General features: G+C 38.8%; 1 protein-coding gene across 1 annotated transcript; it reads left to right on the plus strand.

Annotated features, from left to right (window-relative positions):
• The first annotated feature begins 44 nt into the window (after positions 1-44).
• On the plus strand, positions 45-26411 carry slc15a4 (solute carrier family 15 member 4). The gene is made up of 9 exons (XM_026320743.2): positions 45-230; positions 442-1068; positions 2924-3216; positions 3935-4076; positions 4313-4393; positions 6340-6520; positions 9814-9972; positions 14728-14886; positions 24451-26411. Exons 2-9 carry the CDS (start codon positions 493-495, stop codon positions 24600-24602), a joined length of 1743 nt encoding a protein of 580 aa, XP_026176528.1. The 5' UTR covers positions 45-230; positions 442-492; the 3' UTR covers positions 24603-26411.

Here is a 26411-nt window from a genome sequence, read left to right on the forward strand (position 1 = left end):
GTCGGACTCACGAGTCATTTATAGATCGTTTCCCGAGCAACGCAAGCGCGAGAGTTGTTGACTGAGCCCCAGTGTCACGCGACAGTACTGTGACAGTTTTTTGTTGACTTCTAGTTCTCCTTTGGCAAAGTGTTGGTTTAAGACGACACAAGGTAAACATTTAACTGTGGGCCTCCTCTGCGTTCATGGAGACAACTGAAGACCACTGGGACGCGTTGCTGTAGTTTAAGGTAATGTAAGAAACAACTCTTACCAAGCTATCGAGGTGCTAAGGCTAGATCATTAAGGTCTGTACTTGGTCGATAAGGAGGGACCTTTATTAGAAATGTTAAGGATGTTAAGTGCTCGGCACAGCGGGCTGCTTCCTCCGTGTGAACGCTCATGACACCTTTTGCTCACAGTGTTTGACGCTGTTTGACATCCCCTGTGTTTTCTTCGCAGATTCGACCAAAAGTAGCCAAGAAAGAGCCCGAGCCATTAAGGTGGTTGACAATGGCAAACAACAGGGATGCCAATGAGAGCACGCCTCTCCTGGACTCCTCTGGGAACAGACCTTCACCACCATCGGTTTTCCAGGGAAGAAGAGTAGCATGTGCAGCCATACTGCTGGCTGAATCACTAGAAAGGATTGCTTTCTATGGCATCACATCCAATCTGGTCCTTTTTCTCAATAATAGTCCCTTTTATTGGGAGGGTACTCAGGCAAGCCAGGCACCTCTGATCTTTATGGGAGTTACCTACCTGATTTCACCGTTTGGAGGCTGGTTGGCGGATGCATACCTGGGGAAATTCTGGACAATTTTTTCAAGTTTGATGCTATATATTCTTGGCATGATATTTTTCCCCTTGATTTCAAATGAAGACACCAGGATTCACCTATGTGGAGAAGAGATGGCGTTTCCCGTGCAACCTGCTGAGTGTCTCAGCACTAACAGTACCCCGCCGAGCAATGTAACTTGCCCCATTCGCTCCCCTTATTGTGGCACTGTACTCTACAGTGGACTTTTTTTAATTGCGTTAGGTGTGGGTACAGTGAAGTCCAACATCACTCCTTTTGGGGCAGATCAGGTAGAGTATGAAAAACTTTTTTCCCCCTGAATCTCAAATAATCTATCAATTTATGTATCGAAGTATCAGTTTTCTTACATAGACCTGTATAAGACTGGGTATACAATATAAAATCACAGAGTTCAGACATGTTATAAGTTTCTGTTTTAACAGAACATTTGGCATAGATATGTTTAATGGCCCTTGGTCATCATGGCCATTTATGATTCTCATATTTTAGAGCATGATGTAGTGTACCTTTCTTTCAATCTAGTCTACACACAAAAGATTTGAACAACACTTTATTGCAAACACAACAGTATTAGATGAATCAGAAGACCCTCTACAAGAAACAGACATGAGATTTCCTCCATGGCGTCTTTGTTTTACAGTATAACTTAACCAGGAGTAGGTAAAACCTTTCAGAAGGGACTGGCAGTATTGAGTATAATCAGCCCTTAAGTCCACCGCACTCATTCCATGATTTTCACATTCCCGTCAAAGCTCCTTTTGATCGTGTTCAAACTCAGTACACAACATGAGGTAAAATCAATGTGTTGGAGGGAAATAAAAGAGAAGCACAGACATTGATGCACCTTAGAGCACCATGCAACACATCTGATACATCTGATATGTTTTACTTGTGAAAGTAAAAAGGTGAGAATGATCAAATAAGAAAACATAATGTAATTACTTTTTATAAGTGCTGAAATTGAAATGTGAAATTCAACATTCAGTTCAATTCACTTATAGCTTGAATTTAATTTTGAATGTTCCTCCAACTGAAAGTCCTAAATAAATAGCAGCGGGTGCTGTTAACATCCGAAATTTCCTCCATGTTATTTTTTCAAATTTCTGTGTATATGCAGCAATTTTTTAAAACATAATCATCATAAAATTACAGTTTTACTGGGGCTGCAGATGTATGTGTGTATACAGCTGTTGGTGAGTAGATCATAAATTTGTAACTCCGAAGAGATAGAAATATTACAACTGTATCTCTGTCAGCCTACGATCACTATAATATTTACTGATAATATTTCATATTTGATTGAGAGTCAACACTGAAAAAACATAGTAAATGATATGTTTTCCTTGTCCTCATATGGCTTAGAGCTAGAGGGAACGAAGCCACTTTACTAAGTAACACAACTAGATGAAGGAGCAGCAAAGCAAAAGTACCCTGTCTGTGTACTATTTTAAAGCATGTTATAATGCAAGTGTTAAAAACACATGATGCTACACCATTGCAGAGAGTAACTTCAGAGGGAAATATGCTCAACATCAGCATGTAAATGCTGTGACATTACTTTGTCACCTAAGAGCTGATTGTAGCTTTACTGCTGCTTCTTTTGTACTCCTGTATAAACGACACAGCCACTTCCTCATGCACTGATAAAATCTGCATCTAAAATGGCCTAGTCTGGTGCCGTTATGAGAGTAGTAGTATTTGCTTGCATAGACATTTAAATGAATTTATTACAGTTTTGGTAAGCTAATGGTTTGGGCTATCATCTTAAATGCTGCAAGAATGCTTAAATCATCAGTAAGCTGATAAAGAATAAGCAGAAAGTTGCTGTTTATTGATTATCCCTTTTCTAAGTGACTACCCCCCTTTCTGTTTGACTTATACTTTTATCATATCACTATCATTTGCCTTTGACAACTCTCATATAAGGCTCTGATGACCACGCTTTTTTAAATTGTTGTCAAGTACTCTTAGTAGACCGTCAAACTGGCATGACACAGCTCTAGAAGTGATCTGAGTTCAGGGGCTTTTTCTAAATAATTTTATCTTAAATCATTTTCTTGTATACGTGGCTGAATTACAATGGCATGGCTGATTTTTGTTGTGTTGCGCTGTATTTCTTCTCAGGTAAAGGACAGAGGACCAGAGGCCACACGCAGATTCTTCAACTGGTTCTACTGGTGCATCAATTTAGGAGCCATCCTGTCACTGGGAGGTGTGGCCTACATCCAGCAGAACATCAGCTTTGAGCTTGGCTACATCATTCCAACTGTGTGCCTTGGGATCTCCTTCCTGGTCTTTATCGTGGGCAAAACTGTCTTTATCACCAAGCCTGCTGATGGCAGCGCCTTCACAGATATGTTTAAAATCCTGCACTTTGCCTTCTGGTCCCAAAAACCCAAAGAACCTAGCCTGCTCCGGTGCGTAACATGTCACCCTTGTGTGTCAGTCAATTTAAGTCATTTTACATATTAATAGATAATATAAAAGTGTAGTAAAAATGGTGAAATGCACAGGCAGTAAAAAGGCAGTAAAAGTGGTGAAATGCACAGAATAACAAACAGCTAGCTCACAGTTACTGTATCATCGTGTTCATCTTCCCCAATGAAAAGGCTGTTTCCAACAGTGTCAGAGTATTTATGAGTTTAGTTAGATGGTGACTCCAAGGCAGTGGAGTAATACAGCTCTCTGTTGTTGGAGATCTTTATGCTAAAGCCTCCTTTGATCCTCCTCTATAACTGTTTTTTTCCCACTGGTCCAGACATTCATTGTCATTCCCTAAGGTGAAAAGTTATTCTGAAGTGCTATTACTTAACTTTAAACCAAAGTAGCATAATCGGTTCAAAAACTTGACGTTGAATATCTTAAGTGTGCCAATACCGCAGCCTTTCAAGAATTTCTTATTAAGGCATTTTCTCCAGAGATGGGGATTATAGGCTTTAGAATAGGTTTTTTTTTTCTATCTCTAGAAGAGCTGTTATTTAGGAGTAAGATGTTCACAAAGTCTTTCCCTTCAAGAGTTTAGAGTAATCCTTGTTTTTTTTCTGAATTTATTTATGTGTTTATTTCATGATGCTAAACACACTCTAGTTTTAATTAGTATTTTAAACGCTTTTTTAAAAAATTATTTCTTTGAAGTAATAAACCAACACTGCTAGACAGTGCCAAAGTGACCTATGGAGGAAAATTTCCAGAAGAGAAGGTAGAGGAAGTGAAAGCCCTGGTGAAAATCCTGCCAGTTTTCTTCGCCCTCATCCCGTACTGGACTGTGTATTTCCAGGTAAAGATCAACCCATTTTATTTGAATCAAAGTATGAGCCGTGTATTTTATGAAATGAAACAAGGTAGGAATCTAATATGGGAATATAAGCTTTCTAGATATGCACATGTATGTTTCAGTATAGATTATTTTCCATTTCAATACTGGACTCGGGTGGTTTTGCAGCAGACATCCTGGTGATCATAAAGTGGAGAATGACTTCATGCTGAGATCCTAATCTCCTTATTATGTTGCAGATGCAGACAACGTATGTCCTGCAGAGCCTCCATCTGAGGATTCCTGATATTGCTTCAAACAGCACTGCTGAGTCCCACCAGGTAATCGAAAGTTGAGACAAGTACCACTTTCTTGTTTAATTAAAGGAACAGCATTATGGTCACATCTGTGGTTTGACACTGTGATTTTGTTATTCACAAAAGCAACTGCTGTATGATTCTGTTGAGTTAAGCTTATGGGGGCAGGAGGGGGGTCTAATCTTCCTCCACATAAATACATTTTATTTTTATTTTATTTTTCTGAAACTAAAGGAGTGAGTGGGTCACTGACACACAGTGGTAAGCAACTGCCAGAGGCAGCAGCATAGATTGGTAATACCTTGTGGATTATGTCAGACCTTTGATTCCCAGACTAATGCCTTTCAGATTAGCAACCTGGCTGTGATTGTATCTCTCTCGCAGAAGGGCCTCTATGTAGGTTTTTCCTGACCAGTGTTGCTGGTGTACCTGTGTCTCACTTTGACAGATGGCATGTTGGGTCCTTAAGGGCTATGATGACTGAAACCCTTTCAGTTACTCTGCATGATACAAGACTCCTCAAAAATCAAAGCTTTAAAAGTGATGCTGGAATAGACAAGGAAGTGCACTATGTTCAGCATGGGTGTTCAGCTTTTTGAACAGCCATGCTTGAGGTGATAGTAAAACATACTCACTTCTTGAAAAAGTGAACTGAAAGACTTGCTTGACCACAGTCTCACCTCGTGTAAAAATGGCAGATTTACATTATTGTAAGTATACGCAATAATATTCACTTACAGTGTGAAACTTTCACAGTTTGTTTATATTCCACTCTTATTCCCCCGACTGTATGTAAGAACTATATTGGCTGTTTACTTTTTGTTTTCCCCCACATTCTTTTTAACGGGCATCAAAACCAGAACTAAGCCATTTCTGCTACCAGTCTTTACACTTGTGAACATCAAAAAGGAAGTGAGATTAGAGGCCTCTGTGATTTGCTCCCTCACCCCATCTAACACATTTCAATAGTTAAGCAGAACAAATACGGTCTGTTCAAGCAAACAGAGTGCACAACTAGAATAAGAATAAATAGGAATAGCAGACAAGAGTGAATGCGTTCTTGTGCAGTGCGTTTTATTATTTTATTTTATTATTATCTCCATGAAGCTACAGTAAATGCTTGAGTATTTTTTATTAGTATTGCATTGAATATCTATCTATCGATCGATCGATCGATAGATCGATCTATCTATCTTTTATGTGGTATGTACAGTTGCATGTTGTTTATTTAAATATACTGCTGTCATTTAGGTCAAGCTTTCCATAGCACAGGAAAAGTCTTACTTTGTTATTTTGAATATGATAATTCACAAACATGGGAAGAAAAACACTCTCTGTGTGTACAGATTGCCAGCAGGTACTCCAAGAAATGGAAATTCAATTTGAGAATAAATGATCCTATCAGAATGTTACACCAGAGACACATTAGAAGCTCAGATGGCACTTGGAATCATGATTTTTAAAAACATCCCCAGCACTTTCTTTCATTGCTCACTTGCTGAGATTTTGCTTGAACTTGTAGGTAGTCTGCTCACAGTGGACTTTGATGTATATGTCAACCTGTCTGTCTCATTTGGCATGTTCACATTTAATCTACAAGCATATAAAAGAATACTATTACTACTACTGCTAGTATTAATAATAATAATAAAACATTAATTATCAAAACGAATTATTTTGTATTGAATGAAGTTTGTTTGCATTCTTTACTGCGAACTAAATAAATATTTTTCATTTCATTATATTTGACTTTGACCACCTGGGGGTGCCAATGCAATATGAAGCCCAAAGTACACACACACACACACACACACACACGCACGCACGCACACACACACACACATATACACACACATATGCACACAAACATTTGCTGAAGTGTAAACTGTGCTGGAATTCAATGACATTGTCCATAGGTTTCGTGCTTTGTTGCTTTTTTGCACATTTTCACCTCATCTGTCTTCCTCTAGATGACATTCCGCTTCCCCGCCGCCTGGCTCACCATGTTTGATGCAGTGCTCATCCTTATGCTGATTCCCCTTAAGGACAAAGTGGTGGACCCCATCCTGAAACGGCGCGGCCTGCTGCCATCCTCTCTGAAGAGGATTGCAGTCGGGATGTTCTTTGTGATGTGCTCTGTAGTGGCAGCGGGTGAGTGCACTAACAGACATGTCCTCTCTATGCTGTCACATAAGTAGGCCAGAAAAACACAAACAAAACACAGAAGTTAAAACTTGTTTTTTGTAAATGTTAATGCCAAATGTAATCAGTACTTCCACGGCAATGCACAATGAGGCTACGGTGTCACAACGAAAGAAACATGCTATATGAGGACTAGTGTTGCTGAGGCATTTTTGATCTGTGCAAGGTGTAATTTAAAGGTTTTTTGTTTGTTTGTTTGTTTGTTTTTAAACTAATGACTACCTTTACTGTGTTGTTTTTGTGCAACTCAGCAGATGGTCTTCCACTAATGTATTAATTGTCCCTGAATCAAAACATCACTTTACACCTGGCAGTGGAAAAAACAGCCCCAGAGTTTTTCCTTTATTCCTCCCCCTGTAGAGCACAGGGGAAGTAGCGGTATCTCACTTTTTGGACCTGAATGACTGTATCCGCATGTGATATCACTGTTCAGTCACTTTCACTTCCAGCCTGTGGATTATTTTAGAAACAAAGTCTCAGCTAGTCTAGTCAGCAGGCAACACTGCATTGATACATTCAGGCTGAAATGTTTTGAGAAAGACCAGGCCAGAGGCAGGAAGAAAGCAAATTAGAAACTCTTCTGAGAATCAATAGACATTATATTGTCCACAACCATTCCCTCTTCCTTCCCAAATGTATTGTACATCAACCACAAAGAATATGAAGATGTTCTGTCATTAGTGACCTTTTGCATATTGACTGGTGTGTTTCAGCCAGATTACCAACTGACTGTTAAGCATGCACTTAATCAGTGCTTTTTAAGTATTTTGTTCATACAGCTTAATATAACTATAAATCAGGGACTAACAAATCTACATATCATATAATCTGACATGTTGCTTTATTATTAAGTTTAACCCCTAAAATACGTATTAGCAGAGGCACCGCAGCCATGTTGTTGTTGGCCATTATGTCAAATGACTTTACCAAGTGATTTTGGATTGATAAGCACCAATATATGTGTTATGGGCTTCGTGAAGGCAACAGGCAGCAAAATCAGATCGCTATACAAATCGCCACATAGACCACAGGCTAATACACACAAAACCCCATATTTTGATGTTATTATACAGTACAAAGGAACATTAAAAACATTAGTATGTGGTTAAAGCTTACTTTTAAAGTGATCCTTTTTTAAATTTTTTTTTTAATTAGGCCCAGACCCAAGTAGCTCTGTTTGGACTTGATCTATCAAGTGAATGTTTGGTCTAAACATCACAGGAAATGTTACCCACTGTAAACATCTGTGTAGTGTTTGATTGTGGTTTTATTAGTGAGAGAAATAGAAGAGAGTACTAATCTGAACTCTCATCCTTGTGCTCTACTTTTTATGGGCATAATGAAGAAGAGATAATAGTTTGAAAGTTTGCTCAGTGAAAGTTTTCAGATGGTCTCGTCTGAGAGTTATTGAAGCCCAACTTAGCCCATCAGAAATGTCCTACCCAATCAGCAACACATGGTAAATGGTCTATTAACCAAATCTAATGCGTCTACTTTTCATTTTAAAGTAATATTTGCTTTTGAAAAGACATGACCATTCCTGGAAGGAAAGGTGCTCTAACATGTCTTTTCAGATGTTCAAAAGCTCTTCAGGTATTTACTTTTCCATTTGGCTTCTTGAAAGAAAGTGCAATCTTAGCATTTGAATTCAAGCAAAATAAATTCTGAATATTACAGGAAGCAATTTTGAGTGCTGGGAGTGGAGAGAAAGGGTTTACGATGGTACAGCGCTATGGGTATTGGTCACAGAGTAGCAGGTGAAGACACAGCTGTGACCTGGATTTCCAGAGTTAAATCACACGACTGGAACCAATCTGTAGAGAAATGTACTTTGTGAGTTATTGATATAAAGCGTTAATGATACTGTGTCTGCATTTTATTGTGACAGCATTTCATCCAAGAATAACTTGCCGAGGCTCTGTGTTGTTTATCCCCAACATGGCCTTGTTACATACATGGGCAATTGGGAGCTGCTTTATACTTCTATTTTTCCTTTTTCTTTTTTTTTTTCCTTTTATAAGATTTTTATTTGTAGCTCCCTCAGCTGATCTGTGTGTATCTTCAGTGCTTATCTGCTTCTATCCACTAACTTGTTTTTGAGATCGATAGATTGGTAAAATGTTGCACCTTTGGCTGGAGCTAGTCCAGTACATTGCATTGTCAGCCTTGTCTCTCTGCGTCCATGACATTGGCGGCGCTACTGCTGTTAAGAGTTAGAATCACCTTTATCACCACATGCAGGGAATTTGTTATGATGACATTGGTGCAGCAAAACCTACAGGAAAAGGATTTCATTGTACACAGCAGCTGGACCTCCCATGCAGTACAAAGGGACCTGCTGAAGACATGCTGTCAGATGGACAGTAGGCTGATTCTGAACCTCTTTTCATTTGGGTCCCAGACTTCAGCCACACACTGGGCCAAGTTCTGAAAAGCTGCGTTGACATTGGATTTGAAGAGATTTTTTTTTTAGCATGTTTCTGTTCTCTCTCAACTTTACGCACTAATCTGCTTTGCTTGAAGTTCAGTTGCTTTTAGGTGTCCAAAAGCATCTCTTTTTAAAATAAAAACTGGAGCAGAGTTGCCAGGAATCACACTGGGTTGTCTGATGTGTCATGTTTAGTAATGTAGGGATGTGTGTTTATATTGTGAGGCTTGCTCTGGGCAGCCCAGCAGCTACGCTGCCTGAGATGGACGGCTGGTATTATAGGAGAGCTGGATTACAAGGCTACAACTTCTCTCAAATACAGCATTAAGTGTAGTTATGATAGGAGGCTGTCTCTGGGAGTTATCTGGAAATAGCTGCTGGTTACATGATAATTGCTATCGAATAAAGCTTTTAGGCGATGGCAGCGGTTGATGACAACTACTTTGCACTTATTTTTGAACTGTCTGCACTGTTCCTTTACTAACTGCGATAATATGGACTCATGAAAATGTGATCTTAATGAAGAGACAGGGTCGCCCTGAAACTGACTAAATACTTACCTGACTGACACTGAACGTGAGCTGTGTTTGGCTGTTTGTTGGCATCATCAACTTTTGGGTGACTGACACTTTAAGGAGTGTTACTTCATCCTGAGATATGCAAATCTCTACTGATTCCCTGGTTGCATTTTTCTTTAGATAAGTATGTATGTTGCAGAATTATGTAACTTCTTTATGTGTGTAGGTTATTAGTAGCTGGATATTTCTATTTCTCTAATCAATGGAGTGTTTGTTTGTTGTTTCTTTTCCCTCAGGTATTTTGGAGACCAAACGATTGGAGATCATCAAATTAAATGGTACCATTGACCAGGTGCTTGGCAACGTTACCTACTACGCAGCAGATTTACCCATATGGTGGCAAGTGCCTCAATATGTGCTGATAGGAATCAGCGAAATCTTTGCCAGCATTGCAGGTATAGTTATTTGACATCTCCTGTGGGTTTTGCAGCTATTATGAGCTCTAATTTAACACTGAAGTCCAGTAGACATGATGATTTAGGCTAACAGCTAAATCCTGAGTCACTATCCTCGTCTCACTGACCTGCTCAAAATGGATTGTGGGCTAAAAGCCATACTGCCCATTCTCTTAAACAGAATACGATGAAGACTAATGTGTAAACCCTTTCTGAACATTTTGTTTGATTCATTGCTACACTGCACCAGATTAATGTGTTTGTGGGTTGTAGTCCAGAGTAAATAACGCAAGGTGTCTATTGATAATTGATTATCCTGATTTTATCATAGCACTGCAAGACATCATTCAGTAATGGGACATTTTATAAATTAGATGTGGATAAAGTAACCATTTACAATTGAAATGATGATGAAAGCTGTGCCCGCCTCCAGTGACCATCCTCACATTAGCACTCTTCCTCTGCCTGTTGTCCAAACACAGTAGATAATAAGATGGATAAAAAGATAAATATCTGTTTTCTGATGTGCCAGGTATTCCTGAGGGTATCTTCACCTCAGTGTTCATTCATTCATTGCTGGCGTTTTCCACTATGAACTTAAATATATTTAAATATTGCCAACAAACAAAATACAGTCACAGCACACAAATGACATTGACATGAGTTCCATTCCAAAATCAGCTTACAGTACACTTGAGTACACAGAAAATGATATGTTTAAGTGTTAGTCCCACACTTTGATGGCACTCACATTAACTTTGTAGACCACAGAGGCAGAGTCTTAAACATCCTTATAAGAATGCTTCATGTTAGTGTAGGATTGATAAACCTGGCATGGCTTAATGTAAAGCCAACATTATATTAGAGTTGACATGGGTCACACATATGGTCACAGGCAGTATGGGGGCTGTGTAGGAAAAGAAAAAAAAAACCCACACAGACACACACATGCACACACTGGGTTTTAACCACTGGTCAATTCAAGGCTTCAGTATCAAAACTTATCAAAACTTTAGCAAGATGTTATTCACAGCCCTCTTGCAGTGGATGATATGGATACAGCCTTCGATCATGGTGTGTTATACGTTAGCCACGCTTACAGCAGGTCTAGGAATGGAGATGTTGTTTGGTCGGTTCACCCCTTTGATGGATTGCCATGAAGTTTGGTGCAGACATTCATGTCCCCCTCAGGATGAATTGTAAAAACTTTGATCCCTTCACTTTGATCTAACACCATCATAAGGTCACAGCTTCTGCACTACTTTGGTTTCTGACTAAATACATGCAAAACAAATAACTTTCTGTATGTGCCAGCTACAGAGTGCCCACTGGCAGATATCAGGAGGCTAATGTTGATGTGGTAAACATTATGGATGTTGGGATTTACCTGCATATATACAGTCTTACAGAGCTTTAATGTGGATGTAGACTGATGCAATTTTGATGGGTAATATGAAACAGACATTTCCTTTAAATTCTTCTCTCAAAATAATTTTAACTCAGTGTCCACTTTGTTTTTGTCAAAATTTTAAAAAGAGAACTAACTAATTATAAAACTGGTGAAATAGCAAATTGTGAATTCTTTTGACTAAGTCGGTGAATTAAAACCTGACAAATCAAAACACTTTGATCCAAAACTCCTGTAGTCTGCAGTATTTCCAAAAACTGCTCAGGCTCATTGATTTGTAACATTGCTCACGGTGGCCTAATACAACCAGATAAATTGTTTTTGTGGTATAAAGGGTATAAAACATTCTGCAGGTTGACAAATTTCTCATTGTAGAGCACAAACAAAATTTGATTAATCTCTTTTGGGGTGTAGCAGTGGCAGCCAAAGTTCCAAAGGCAAATATTTCAAAACCTTGGCACAATAAAGTCCAAATATCTTCCAAACTATCTGCATGACACCATTGGGAATAAGATTGACTTGGGTAAATTAACAATTATTAATGACATAAGCTTTATAACGTTCCTTCTTCTTATTCTGTATATTTTATACTATATTCACTTTAGAAGCCATCTTAATGGCTGCCATCCTTTTATGAATTGCATTTATTTTCTATCCTCTTAGTTATAAGCTTGTTTTACCATTTTACACCAGGATGCTGTGTGAATCTCCAGGTTTGATTTGAATTCAAAGTTGTATTATTGTTGTGCTCAGATGACTAATTGCAGAAAAAAATATTTGTAAGATACATGCTCATCAATATGAGGCCATCCATTAACCTTCACTGGAAGGTTTAGTAGTGTTTACTTTCCTAAGATGGATTTCCTGTTCTTTTTCTGAAAATGAATGAAAAGAAAAGCACTGAATTAAAGCAGGCCAGAATAGTTCATGCTGGAACCGACAACGGCCCACTTCTTTTTGTTAATTTCCATGTATCAACTGAAACCTGCCTGGTAAGATGCCTGCTGTTATTTCTTGTGAGCCCTGACCTAAAGAGGAAATGCCATTTTGATTAAAAGCTATGAGAAGTAAGAACATATTGCAACACTAATAGAATAATGTGACAAAGTGAGAAATTGCTCATACATTATATCAAATCGTGGCCACAAAAGCTGAGACAAGAATGGAAACAATGGTAACAATATTCTCTTTTATTAAAAGAGGTGAGGTTCTGTTTTTGAAAACTGCATTGAATGTGATAGAGGACATTGCAGTGTGGCAGCTGTGGGCCATTTTTCTCCTACAGTGTGCTCTGCAATGCACAGCAGAAATCTTGTTTATCTGTCTGTTTGGAACCTATCTATCTGTCTGTAATTTTCTCTTTCTTTCTTTATGTCTTTTCCTCTGCGGTCATGGCTGGCTTCAGGCCTCAATTATCTTAGTGATTTGAGTTTGTTAAGGCCTCTAGCTATGATTGAGTCATTCTTCAAATACTGAGGGTCAGGTTGTTGTCAGTTTTTCCATACAACCCTTGCTTTATTTCTATATCAGGACTGAAGATTGAACCATTAATATTTCACCACTGTGGATGGATTATTCAGCTGATCCAGTTACTGCTGGATTTTTGAGGAAATGAATTGGTCATATTTTAGTTTAAAATCTGTGGATGCAAAAATGTGTTTAATAGAGGTATTATGAACACAACTTCTATAAAAGACTGGATATTGTACAAAACTATCAAGGTCCCTATGAATGGTAAATCCAGACATAACAAACCTATAGGGATCCTTAAAATAAACTGATTCTCTTCTTTCCCTCTATACCATCCCACAGGGCTTATTTCAAGGAAAACTAGCTGACAGAATTGTGACATATGTCTGGTTTAGAGGAATATTTCCCATTAGACTTCTGCTGTTTGAATAAATCTGTTTAAAACCTCCGGTGCCATCAAGCTTCCTTGTTGCAATCCCCAGACTTGTAGGATGATGCGTAATTCTTTGCACATACACCACCCTATTTTTGTCTGCTTTCAGGCAATGAGAATATGCAAAAACCTAGCAAAGTGATTCCCCACAGTATTTTTAATTGCTACACTTTTTAAAATGTTAAAGCCTAATGTTATTTTTTTTAATATATTACCTAGTGGAAAACATGAATGACCTTTCCAGAAGTTATATATATATATATATATATATATATATCTATCTTAATGTGCTTGTGTGTGTATGTGGTCAAAGCTCTAGACATCACTCTGATTGTATCTTGATTGTATTATTATTGCCACAAACAGACAAGAGTTACATTTAACATAATGTTCCAGTGTTGGTCTGTACTCTTCCCTCTGCTGTGCATCTGAGCAGCACCTAAGAACCCCCAGCAACCTTTGCAGCCTTTGCAGTCCCGCGTGATAAGCTTAGCTATTGACCAGTGTTTGCTGCTATCGCAAAGTTAGCTTACGATATAAACAAATGTATCGTTGTGAACTTCTGGAAAGGTCATTCATGTTTTCCACTAGGTAATAACAGTATGTTTGCCATGCTCTTATCTCACTTCTTTTCTTATGAAGAATTTTGTTTTTCACAACTAGCACAGGTATCTATAAGTAAACCGTTTGTCACATTAGGTTGTGTAATGTCCGCCTTGAAGGAAGGTCTTAAAAGGCAAACATATTTAACTACAGCTTCCTAATCTCTCCTGACAGATGTAGCCATAGGGCCTCATTTGAAAAATCACATGTTTTGAGGTGCCATGAAATTATCAATGTCAGCTTGCAGGCAGACAGATCTCTAGGCAAAAAAGACACTGATTTAATGTGTTTCCCCCCCTCTGCTTCTCTGTTTCTCTTGGGTCCTTTGCCCATTTTCTCTTTCGTTCCTTTCTTTCATGACACAGTAAATACAGAGTGATGTGCTTTCCAGAATTGGTTGTTTTGAGACTAGTACCAGGAAGAGTAGATGCCGAACAGTAGCACCACAAACCAGTGCCACCATAGAAAATTACCTTCTGAGTAGTTTCTGGGAAAGCCTTTTGGTCTCACCTACTGTATGCTAAAACAGTTACAGCCAACAAAACCCATCATGTTCCACACATGCAGAAAGACAGACTTTGTTTCTTGCACTATTGCAGATAAGAACTTAAAACCATGTGTTCAGGCCAAGCCAATACAACATGGTAATACAATCTATATTAGATTATCACTGGCTGCAAGTTTCAGTTAATTTGCTTTCATAGCATGCACACTATTGCATGCATATTTCATGCCCAAACATACCACAGTTTTGTTGGTAATATGCTGTTGTCCTCTGTTTCAGTCAATTTAAGCTGTGTTTAAATGTGGTCTAGAATTTTTTTTGTTTTTTTTGTTGCAGGTCTGGAGTTTGCCTATTCTGCTGCCCCCAAGTCCATGCAGAGTGCCATCATGGGGCTTTTCTTTTTTTTCTCTGGGATTGGTTCCTTCGTGGGCTATGGTTTGTTAGCTATTGTCTCCCTCAAGGCGATTGGCTGGATGTCATCCCACAAAGACTTTGGTAAGACATACAGTAGGTTTTACACTCATGTGCTGCATACTACCAAGAGGTAGACACTATGATAATTTTTTTATGTTAAGACAAGGTCAGATGATGTAGGTGTGTAATGTGAAAGTGCTCAGTCGTAGTGATGAACCCACAGAAAATTATCACCCATCTCTGCAGTTCGTGTCGAGGCTACAGACTTTTATAGCAGGATTCAGTTCATTGTTTGGTTTTCCACCCCATAACTGTTGCAGTTTGTTCTCACTGCACTCAGCTGGGAGCTGTTTTCAGTGAAAAATGCTCTAAAAAATCATTGTATGTTGCTGTGGGTCTGATCAGGCACCACAGTGGTGCATTTAGCCACTAAAAAGCCAGACATTTCCCTGAAGACTATGTGGCCACTGAAAACAGAGTTACAACAAATGTGAATATTGGATGTATGTGCATCAGGTGGCTGAAAACAAATGATTCCAAATGAATGGTCAATTTGCCTTGTGTCTGCTGGATGTGTAAATAGCCAACAGTAGGCTACCAGGTTTTTCACATCACAGTTCATTTCCCAGTTGCATTGCACTACTGACATTGGCCTGGCTAAGGAGCTCTGCAGTTTTCCATTAGAAATGTGTGTTCTGATGTTGCAAACAAACAAGCCATTAACCTAATTAGTCTGAAATTCCAGTATGTGTTATTTGACATGCTTGCACACTAATGGGAGGCTTACACAAGGAAACTTTGTCCAGGCTTAAATTTAATAAATTAAGCTGCTCTTTTCTATGTTCAAGACACAGATTATTAATCTTTATTCATGCAGTTTTCTTAGGACTGCCCATAATCCCACCTGAATTGAGTGTTACATTCGTAATGTCTGGCGCTTGATGCTCAGTGCATGTAGAGTGCACTATTGGCTTTGCACATTGACTGTATGTATGGAGTCAAAATAGGATTGTTGGTATTGATTGAGAATACAGAGATTTTTTTTCCTGGGACATACGGGTACCTTAAGAGTGTTTGTAGCTGGTGCTGATTTAAAATCTACTTAAAGAGTTTGTAAATTAGACGCAGAGAGAGAGGGCCAATACCCTGTGCAGTTCTCTTGCTTTCAGAGTGTTTTTCTGATAATAAATAGACATGTCAGACTAACGACAAAAGGTTTGTGTAAATCTGTCCAAGTGGTAGAGTGAACAGGATGGTGGTGGCAGCAGATGGATGGGCTTTCTAGCGAGAGGAGGCTCCCAACCCAGATGCACTTTTCCCTGAGCATGCGGTAAATAAGCCAACACTGTAAATTGTTTACCCTCGAACACCTAATAGCTCATTAATACAGTGTGCCGACAGGTTGGAAGGTGCTTTTGATGATGTTAGCACCGGAAGATGCTTGGCACGCTTCATAAATCCATCCTTTGCTCAGCCTTGCTTCATTTGAGGGGCAGTTAAAATAGAGCTGGATTGCCTGTAAGACGTATTTTTGCTTTCGAAAACAAGTCATTTGAAAGGTGAGCTGCAAAAACTGAACAAAACATCCTCCTGGCCACTGATAAAAGACATATGGCACAAAGCTTAAGCCATAAGTACAGTCAGGAATCAAGCAGCTTGTTTTTGTGGCTGTTTTTCACAGTTTGTTGGATGTTAGCTTCTCACACATCTCATGGCTCTCTAGGTGGAAAGGATTCAACTTATTTCCATGGCTGCAGGCAAAATGGTTTGCAGTAAACAGCATCTTGGGTGAGCTGTGCTGAGTCGTACTGGGCTGTGTGGGCCTGAAGACAGATGAGCAACATTAATCACAGACTGGGCTTCTGATTACATAGCCCTGTTCCTCTTAAGTAAAGCTCTCCCTGGAGCATTACATGGAGATGGCGCTTCTAGTCTGGCACCACACTGGTGGATGCTCAGTTCTCTTGCTGCAGCTCTTCCCCTGATCTGCATAAAGTAATGTTAGTCCACGTAGGTGAAATAAGTCCATCCTTTTCAATTCATTGTTACTGGTGACTGTTCAGCAGGGTCTTAGGATTTTATGTGGCGATTTTCATATGTTGAACTTTAAGTATGTGATGATGACTTTTGTTAAGAGATGCAAGAGGTTGTTGTGTCAGTAACATCATTACAAACATTTATCAGACCCTCTCTGAGGAGTTACCTGTTTCACAGTAGGCCAGTGTATGTTTGATCAGAATTCCTTCTTTGAAAGAGGCTGGAGCTGAAGCGTTTAGTCAATTAGGAAGCCAGCAAGTTGATCAAAAGACATTGAATCTAATTTGACCAATTGATTTGATTAATACCAATATACCATTCATTGTGGTTCCCCCTTCTTAAATCTTGAATAGTAGCTGTTCAACTTCTCTTATAAAATCTTTGGGTTTTTAAACATTTGGCTGAAACAAGCAATTAACATTATTTCAAATTGTGTTGGTCTCTTTTGTGGCATTTATGGACAAAACAGTTAAATGGGTAATCAAGTACATATTCAGCAGATTAATTTATAATGAGTGGATATTAGTTGTAGCCCTAACAAAAGCATTTTTCAGTGAAGCGTTGAGGTTCCAGATGTTACTCATGTGACATACTTCATGTCATGTATACTCATAGACAGTATGTTCTGTGTGTAACAGAGAAGAACAAGAACATAACCAAAAATCAATGTTCATAGAGCAATGACCTTCCCATTTAACGTGTGGGAAAGAACATCCAGATGTACCTTTGGAAGTCCATGGTCTGCAGAGCCAGGGTGAAAATAGTTGTACAGTGTTTTTGACTTTTTCTGGTGAAATTATTGAACCTTCAAATCCCACTGCACATCGCTTTCCCCTCTGGTTACATCTGGCAGAGCAGTCATCCATCACACGCTTTTATTTGGTGTAGTTATGGGCTTGGCATAACACCATCTCATCCTTTCCTGTCGCAGAGAGCATGGAGCCGTTTTAACCTCATAAGACAAGTCAATCAAAGCTCCACATTTGCTCTCTTCACTAGCTCTATCCTTTACACAGGAGGAGGCTTTTGTTTCCTGAAAATGTCCTTGTTGCATTTAATTTGTTCCACCTTTGTGTAGATATCATTCACTCAGTGGTTTTTGTGAGCCACTATGGTCACATGACAGGAAATGGCCTTTTCTTTGAACAGTGATAAAGTCCGGCCTGATCATATATCAGATGTCTGAGACATGTTCAGACATTCAGAGTGAGCTGACATTCGCACATCCTGCTCATGGAGTGTTGGATCACACTCAGTGAAATGTCAGTGTTTTAATGGAAGTCTTTAATATCAGATGTAGCAAATTTAACAATGAACTCTCATTCTGTCTGAAAGGGCTGTATTTGAAAATGTGATTCTTGGTGCATGTATTAGACATGTCATTTATAAATTATTAGCATGTTCTGTCCATTTACAAAATTTTTACAGCCCCAGGTAAGCTGCATAAAATGACTATTTACAGTATAGCTGAAAGAAATATGCATTGATTCCCTACTGAGTTCATTCTGAGCCAGAGAATGACATTGAATTCACTGAAGCATTGAAATGTAGGGTCATTGCACTGAATGTCTGGATCAATTGATCTATTTTCAAATGTTAAATTGATATTGACCCGTTCCATCTGTACTCACATGGTCTACTCACAGGTAAATTGTCTCACAGGTTTATATCACCCAGAAATGAAATGGCTGATCTCTTCTGTTGGGGCATCCAGCATAATCACATTTATTAACTTAGCTGTAAAACAAGACCTATGGAAATCTCAGAGACAAGCTGTGTAACATCCACACTTGTTCCATAATCCTCCAGTCTGATTGGTTTGCACTTTTTCCCTCCCTCACTAAGAATTTTCCTTTAAAATAACCGTCAAATATTTATGGGCTTCATTAATGTTTTTTACAGCAAGCCCCTGTTTAGTCTTTTGCTGCTGTAATTAGCCTTCCATATTTTCCATAAGTGCTTAGCAGTCAAGTGGGCCCTGGGGTGTGGAGGCAGAAAGCAGGAGCCTAACTTAATGCATAATGAAATTAGAGCAAAACTAAAAGTTTGCACAATTTTCAGGGCTGTTCCAAAAAATGTAATGTTATTGCCAGTATCCCTTTTCATTCCTTGGGTGCTGGTTAATGAAGAAGTTCTGAAATCTAGAACAAAGGTTGAGATCCACTTGTCTGTCAGAATAATCTTAACACTGCAGCTGTATTTTTCTTTAAACAAGTAAAAACATCAGGGTTTGTTATGTGTCTCGTACTAACATTCAGTATGTATCTGCTGAAAGGCAAGATGATGCTGTAAATCCTGCACTTATTTTCATACTGTCCATACTCTATTTTTACCTTGCCCTTTGTAATGATGGTGCTCTGTTAATTAAGACTACAGCAACCAACTCTTGGTTTGGTAAAGTGAATTATCAATGAAAAGACAAGCTTGCTCATTCATACACATTTCCCTTTATCCTCCCATGCTCCCCAGTCAGACACATTGTTTTGCACGTCATGAATTATTCAAACAACACTTTAGTTGTTGATCTGTTTTGCACTATTTAAACCAGTGGTCAGATTAAAATGACATCAACATAATTTAAACCTGCGACAAGGGTCAAAATGTTTGTCAGCTTTTCTGTTTGATACTCACTTTATTGTTGCGGTGACAGAACCTCACAGTCATCAGTCAGCTCTCTGTTCATAGATCTAAGGTTTCAAGCTGTAGAGATGGCCCAGTGGAAAAAGCACTGACAAAGAATCACTCCTACTCTATGTGACACAGCCTATCATTGTGGCATTTCTTTATTCGCCTGTGTTTTTAATTATCCACAAGAACATGCACACAGCAGAGAGAGTGAGAAGAGGATTATCTATATCTACAATACGCATAGTGACATTTCACGGTGTGATCTGCTCGACTGATCACAAGCATGCAAGGCTTTATAATCACTTGTTTCAAATGAGTAAATCCTGCTCTCTAGCAAAGGACACCCTGTTAAATCCTGTACAAGAACATGAAGGTTCCTGTCTTTGCTGTGGATGCGGTGAGGTAGCCTTTACTTTCAAACATCACATTATAAAGTCTCCTAAATAAAGTTTGGAGATTATTTAAGCAACCTGTCCAGGGTGTACCCCTGCCTTCCACCCGAAAGAGAGCTGGGATAGGCTCCAGCAGATCCCTGTGACCCTGGTTAAGGAATAAGCGGGTATAGATGATGGATGGATGGATGGATGGATGGATGGATTATTTAAGCATATAGGAAAATTTATGTACATTTTAAAAACAGTGTACTTGGTAATATTTTGGCAGGGTTTTTCCTGTCTGTTCTTCAAGATCTTTCATTTATTTTATGATTGAGTCATTTAGAAACTTGGGATGGCAATGGGTCCGTCACTGCATCCTTCATTGCATCCACGTTTCCTTCAATTGTGTCTTTTGCAGTTTGTATCTGCTGTGGCTTCAGTATTCAGGCCTCTTCACTTTTTGCACACTTTATTGTGTTTTAAATGTTAATAATTATTTAAGATTATTATTAAAATTGGTGTTCTGGTTATAAAAATATACTAATCAATATCAATGATTAATCAGTAAACTAATATTATACAATTATTATAGTATTAGTTTTATACAGTTACCGGTATTATTGTATTATTTATCAGCCCAAAGTAGTCCTTGTCTACATTACAGATACAGATTAAAAGGGCAAGCAACCTGCAGAGAAAAAGAAATATTGCTAATGAAAGAAACTGTTTAGAGTTGTTTCATTGGTCAGTCAGAGCCACTATCAGATGGTGAATCTGAAAAGAAATCAAATCTAAATTTTGGTGGTTCAGAGTAAGAACTTTTGGGGTGGTTCTGTTATTTGTCCACTTTGGTATAAAACTGCAGCAACGTTGATGCTGTTCAGCTCAGACTGCTCAATAGCAAATCAGTAGCTCCTCAGAGATTTCTCCCGGTTCTTTGATCCTTTCTCCTCCAAACAGAAATAAGATCTTTCAAATGAAAGACTGGAATGATTTCCGGGTCAAGGGAAGCTGGGAGAGAAAGGAACAATCAAATAAGGGGACCGACATGCACCTGATTTTGTTCATTTCATTAGTACACTGCTTTGGTCCAGAGTGAAGTAGCTCACACTAGTATTGAATGGCTTGCCATTAAAGTCACTACATAGAGGAGAGGAGGAATCCTAAAGACGGATAATCCCCTGACATTTGTCAAAATTTGGCAATGCTTTGTTAAGCTAGTCTGTTATATTTAATTGTTTATTAAGGAATCTCATGAAGGTCAGTGAATTCTGATTAATCACTAGTGTACCCAAGTCCATGTTCTAGTCGGTGCTTAGCAGTTAAACATGCAGTTCCTTAAGGCAACACCATGTAACTTTTGCTCACAGTTTCCCCCATCTGGTTGAGAAGTGCAGTTGTTTATTACCAGTATCGTAAATACTGTCGCTGTATAAACTTCCCCGTGGGCAGTGCAATATACATGAATTTGTTGACTAAGCTGACTGAACCGGTGAATATTGATTCATGTTCGAGCTCATGTACGATCACTCTCTCTCTTTCTTTTCTTCACTTCCTCCAACAAAACTCTCTTTGGTTTCTTCACCGGCTCTACCATGGCGTTGGGTTTGAGAATTCCTCCTTTGATTGCTTTGTCCTCTAGTCAGCTGTTGGTTAACTCCACCCAGGCCACGAGTAAACCATGTGATATATGCTGTAAAGCAGGTCACACTCTCCTGCTGGCAGTAGATGGGCGGGGCTGGATGATCCTACCTGAACACCAAAGTTACATAGTGCTGTTGTAACTGATGTGAACCTTCTTAGTCTGCAGCAGAGGTAGAATTTGTCCGGTTAAGAGTTGTTCTACCACTGAAATTATTTTAGAGACATTACTTTAAGTTTAAGCTACATAGTGTTGCTTTAACATGTGCAGCCATGTTACATTAGACACAGGCCAGGCCAAAGCTAAGGGTTTATTTGTTTTAGTGTAGTCTGTGTAACCTGTTTGTATTTATACACAAGATCAGCTACCCTGAACTTTAGTTTGATTTGAAATCAAAAATTTGCCATTTTAGTGATACTGCACAGATTTGTTGTATACTCTACGCAGGAGACATCGAATTACCAGTCATTACCATAATTACTTCTGTGCATCACAATCCTTTAGAACGTATAAAAGCAATTTAAAATATTAAGTACAATACTACATTTTTAAATATGCTGCAATCATTACAACAGGAACTGTTTCACAAAACTCTGTTTTTATGTTTTTTCCATTTCTATCATTGTATAAATTGAATGTTTAAAAACCCACACTTTCTGCTTCAGGCTGCACATCTGTGGTGTGCTGTACATTCACAACATACAGCTCTGCACCATCCAGGCAACAATCTGATTTCCTGGTGGAGCGTCTTTCCATTTGTTGAGCTGTCATTTGCTGTCATGCATCACTGTGTTCAGCACAGCTTTTTCAGGGCTATGAACACGTGATGTGACTGGCTGAGAATGTATTTACTACCATGCCCTCTGAACTATGTTCCACTCCAAACCAGTGCTTTTGCTGATTGCCCTGCCACACATACATGAATCAAAATTTCAGGTGAGTTGGGAGATGCCCCCACATAGTCTGTGTACCTGACCTACCACTTTGCATTTGCTCTTGCACATCACTCCACTCTACAAAGGGCAGTTTCATTGAGACGATAACATGCCAGACACATTCAGCTGTTCAAACACTGATTTTCTTAGTGTAAATGCTGATGACCTCAACAGTACTGTATATTTGTGTTGACCTACCTTTTTTTCCAAACATAATGGCTTAAATGGTTTTGGGAACTGCAGACAACACTTTGCAAAGTATCTTTGAATACAGGTGTGAAGTAGCAGTGCTGCTGGTTGCAGTCCTCAGCACCATAATCTTTAGCTCTCACCTGCCGTTAGCGGCTTTTTTTTTTTTTTTATGCACTTGGCAATCATTTGGACCGATGATTTAAACAGGCAAGGTTCATGCTGATACAAGTGGTAAAAGAGCTCCATCAGTGAATCACTTCACATGTTTTATTGGAAAAAGTAATAGCAGTTTTACTTGTTAACACACTGAACACACGACAACATTAAACAGCTGAAAAAAAACTATGGTCTGCTTTAGTCTATAAGCACCGTCTTGACCCAGGGGCCTGTTAACTTGAACTTGACAGCTGTAATTAGACTTTACTTGGTTACACACACAATGCTCACACCCCTGGTATGTGAACAGGCAGCACTTGAATTAAAAATTGCCCCCATATCTAATTAAAATTGAGCCAGCTTCTCTTTCTCTGGCTCCTTATGCAGTGTGACAGCTCCACATGGAGAAGCTAATGGGAGCTTTCAGAGGAGGACAGGAGCATGCTCTAGGGCTTCATTTTTACTCCTTTAATGATGATGATGATGATGATGATGTAAAATATAAGCTATAGGTGGCTCTGTGAAACGCTGCCTTACATAGAGACATTTGTATAAACCAATGACATGGAATTTTACTGTAGCAGGAGACCGAATTTTAGATCCTGTTCTGCTCTGTGTGCAGTGCTCCTCAAAGCTCACCCTAAAACGTCTCCCTCTCCAGAAATGTCATGAACAGTCTGATCTTATGCTGTCAACTACAGAGTCAATTGGTCTGCCTGACATGGTCAAGAGGACAAAAGCTGCCCTAATGCCAAAGCAATTGTCTCCATACTTGAACAGAGGGGACAATTATATTGTTGTCAGCTTTGCCCTTGATGTAAAACCCCCAGCAAGATGAAAACAGGATTTGTGTAGAGCTTTCCTCATGAGCATTTCTGCAGCAACTTCAGCTGAAGCAACTATGAAGCAAATGTTAAAACGGTTAGAGCCTGGAGTTTAAAGGCCGCTGCTTAAATTCTCTAGAACCAGTAGGAAAACTGCAGGTCCTTAGTTCTGTTAGTCTCAGCATGGTGTGTTTGTCTTCCCCTCCCACCTGTACACATGTCATACTCCAGTGCCAGCAAATCACCATGAAAGTACTTTATTTTTTCCTTCTTTTTATTACATCTCATTCCCATGAGGAAACAAACCATCCTTTAATACAGATGAAAGACTCCCTGGCTCAAATCAAAGCCGGGCGCCCATATTGCTCTGTTATTTCTCATACATCAGTCCCACATCATCGTTACAGCCCGTGTGTAACAACAGCGAAGTGCAGGGTCAACTGTCTTCACTTTGAGAAGGTTTCACAGCGGTAAGATGAGAAGTAACAAGCGCCCCCTTCCACTCCCACTGAATCCTAATTCCTGACAGAAGTATGTTTCCCTGCCAAGCTTACTTCAAGCCCACCTTTCATGTCTGGCAAAAACAGCAACCTGCCACAGTTGTGAGCTTGTGGCCATTTACCTCTGCCTTTGGTATTCTTTTTAACTCAGAGTAATACTTTATGATAAGGACCCTCCTGCTGTCCCCCTCTGAATATGTCGTGACTGACTCTTTTGTTCTCCAGATTTCCATAGTTTTCATTTTACTGTGCAGCCCACAGCTTTTAAGTATCATCTGGATGCCAGTCTTGCTGTTTAGAGTCACAGCTCAGAAGGAGCATATTCTAATAATGTCCTTGTTTTCTCTTTTCTAGGCAATATCAACGACTGCTCTCTGCACTTTTATTTCTTCCTCCTGGCAGGGATCCAGGGCGTCACCTTGCTGGTCTTCCTTATTGTCTCCTTCAAGTATGACAAGCAGAGGGGCAGAGCAGGAAGCCAAAGGCAGAGACACTCCTCCTCTTGACCTCTGCGCAAACCCCCATAGTCACCCTCACCATACCTGCCTTTTTCAGTCATATATCACTCAGAGCCCAAAGACCCTGTTCAGTTGGCACTTACTAATCAAATCCTGCAAAAATGGGTTACCTCACCTGTGCCTGTATATTTCTTATTTGTGTTTGTTTTAGCTTCTAACTGGATTCTTTATCCTTTTTTATAAAGATAATGCTGTTACATCACTGCATGGATGAACAGGTACCATTGAAAGTATATAGATCAATCAAGGAGCTATGATTGAATAATTCTGATGCACTCCCTTACTCCTGTGTGTTTACTCTGGTTGCCTTTCTTTGATCATTTGCACTTGACTTGAGGAGTGGTGCCATATTTACAAACTTTTCTCATTTTCTGATTATCAAGAATACTCTGTTTATACAGATTTACTTTAAGTCTAACTTTTCTATGTCTTATTTTTGGACTTACTTTTACTAGGCATTTTGCAAACCTTGGTATGATACATCAGTACCTAGTCAAAAAGCCCATTTCAGTGGTTTCTGAATATGCATGAGTTTAAACTGGTCTGAATTTTGAGGGTTAAATTTACTTGAATGCGAGATTATTTTCTTGATTATAATTACCCTTGTTGAGCTAAAGGGCTTCAAATACCTATGCAGCAACATAGTTCATAGCAAACTGGAAATTAGTTTTAATGCAGAGTGTAATTTTATTTTAAAATGTTGCAGATTCTCAGAAATGATTGCTGTTAATATTTGAGAGAGAACAGGGCATTCAGTGTATTTTTGCAGACTTAATAAAAGCACACTACTAAATTTCTGTTTGACCAATATTCAAATTTAATATTAAGAGGAAAAAAAATCTCCCACATTTGTTTCCAGTACTTGTGATTACATTCTGTAAATCCACCGAAACGCATCTTAATCAGGCACCGTACATGAATAATGAGAAGTCCTCAGATTAAAAATACTTCCCGTGAAACTAGTAGTATTTTATCATTTCTGGTCAAGCTTCAAAACTACATGTCTGCTTGACAAAGAGCAAGATTAGAAGCTAACCTGTATATGTGTAAGATGTATGGCATTCATTCTCAGATTTAGGGTTTTTAAAGAGCAATCTGCATTTAACACAAATACACCATCACTATGACCATATTGACATGGCCTCTCTATTCAGAATTTCAAAACTAAATAAACCCCAACTTCACAATATTTGTTGTAAGCAATATTTTGCGGTGTTATGACTTTGCAGCTCTGCTAAAAAAATCATCTTTATTCTTTAGTCTTTTTTTTTTTTTTTAAAGACTGATGCATATGTTTTTGCTTTATACTGTTGAGTTTTGTCCTTGTGTGTGTGATTTTTTTTTTTTTTTTTTTTTTCAAATCCTCAGAGTAAGCAGAGCACAAGGTACAGAATTTTACTAAAACAAGAAAACTCTCAGGGCTCGAGGAATAGTGTTTCATGACATAACTCTCCAGGAAATTTAAAACTGCCTTTGGAGCTGATGAGTGTTTACCTAGTGGTATAAATGAAGTTGTATTTGTAACAGCACATAAAAAGCGAGAAGCTTTCTCACTGATGGTGTGTGATGGCGGTTAGAGTGATTTTTAGCTTGTGTTTAATTGGTCGGATAAATTGATGTTCCTTGTTTTATTGCATATTTAACATAATCTTGCTTTGTTATCTCAGTCATCAAGATTTGTGAAGTTTATTTTAAAATTGTTTTTCATAATGCTGCTACAGAACTGGAATATTGTTTTGTGGTTATATTTGTAGCCATTAAAGTTTAATAAATTGAGAATTAGGTTTGTCATTTTTA

This window comes from Mastacembelus armatus, chromosome 9, assembly GCF_900324485.2.
Source record: "Mastacembelus armatus chromosome 9, fMasArm1.2, whole genome shotgun sequence".
Lineage (NCBI taxonomy): Eukaryota > Metazoa > Chordata > Actinopteri > Synbranchiformes > Mastacembelidae > Mastacembelus > Mastacembelus armatus.

Excerpts from the sequence above, each read along its gene's own strand:
- slc15a4 (XM_026320743.2), top strand. The coding sequence starts at position 493 with ATGGCAAACAACAGGGATGCCAATGAGAGCACGCCTCTCCTGGACTCC. Across the intron at positions 1,069-2,923 it reads CTCCTTTTGGGGCAGATCAG|GTAAAGGACAGAGGACCAGA; the intron begins GTAGAGTATGAA and ends ATTTCTTCTCAG. Across the intron at positions 6,521-9,813 it reads GTGCTCTGTAGTGGCAGCGG|GTATTTTGGAGACCAAACGA; the intron begins GTGAGTGCACTA and ends CTTTTCCCTCAG.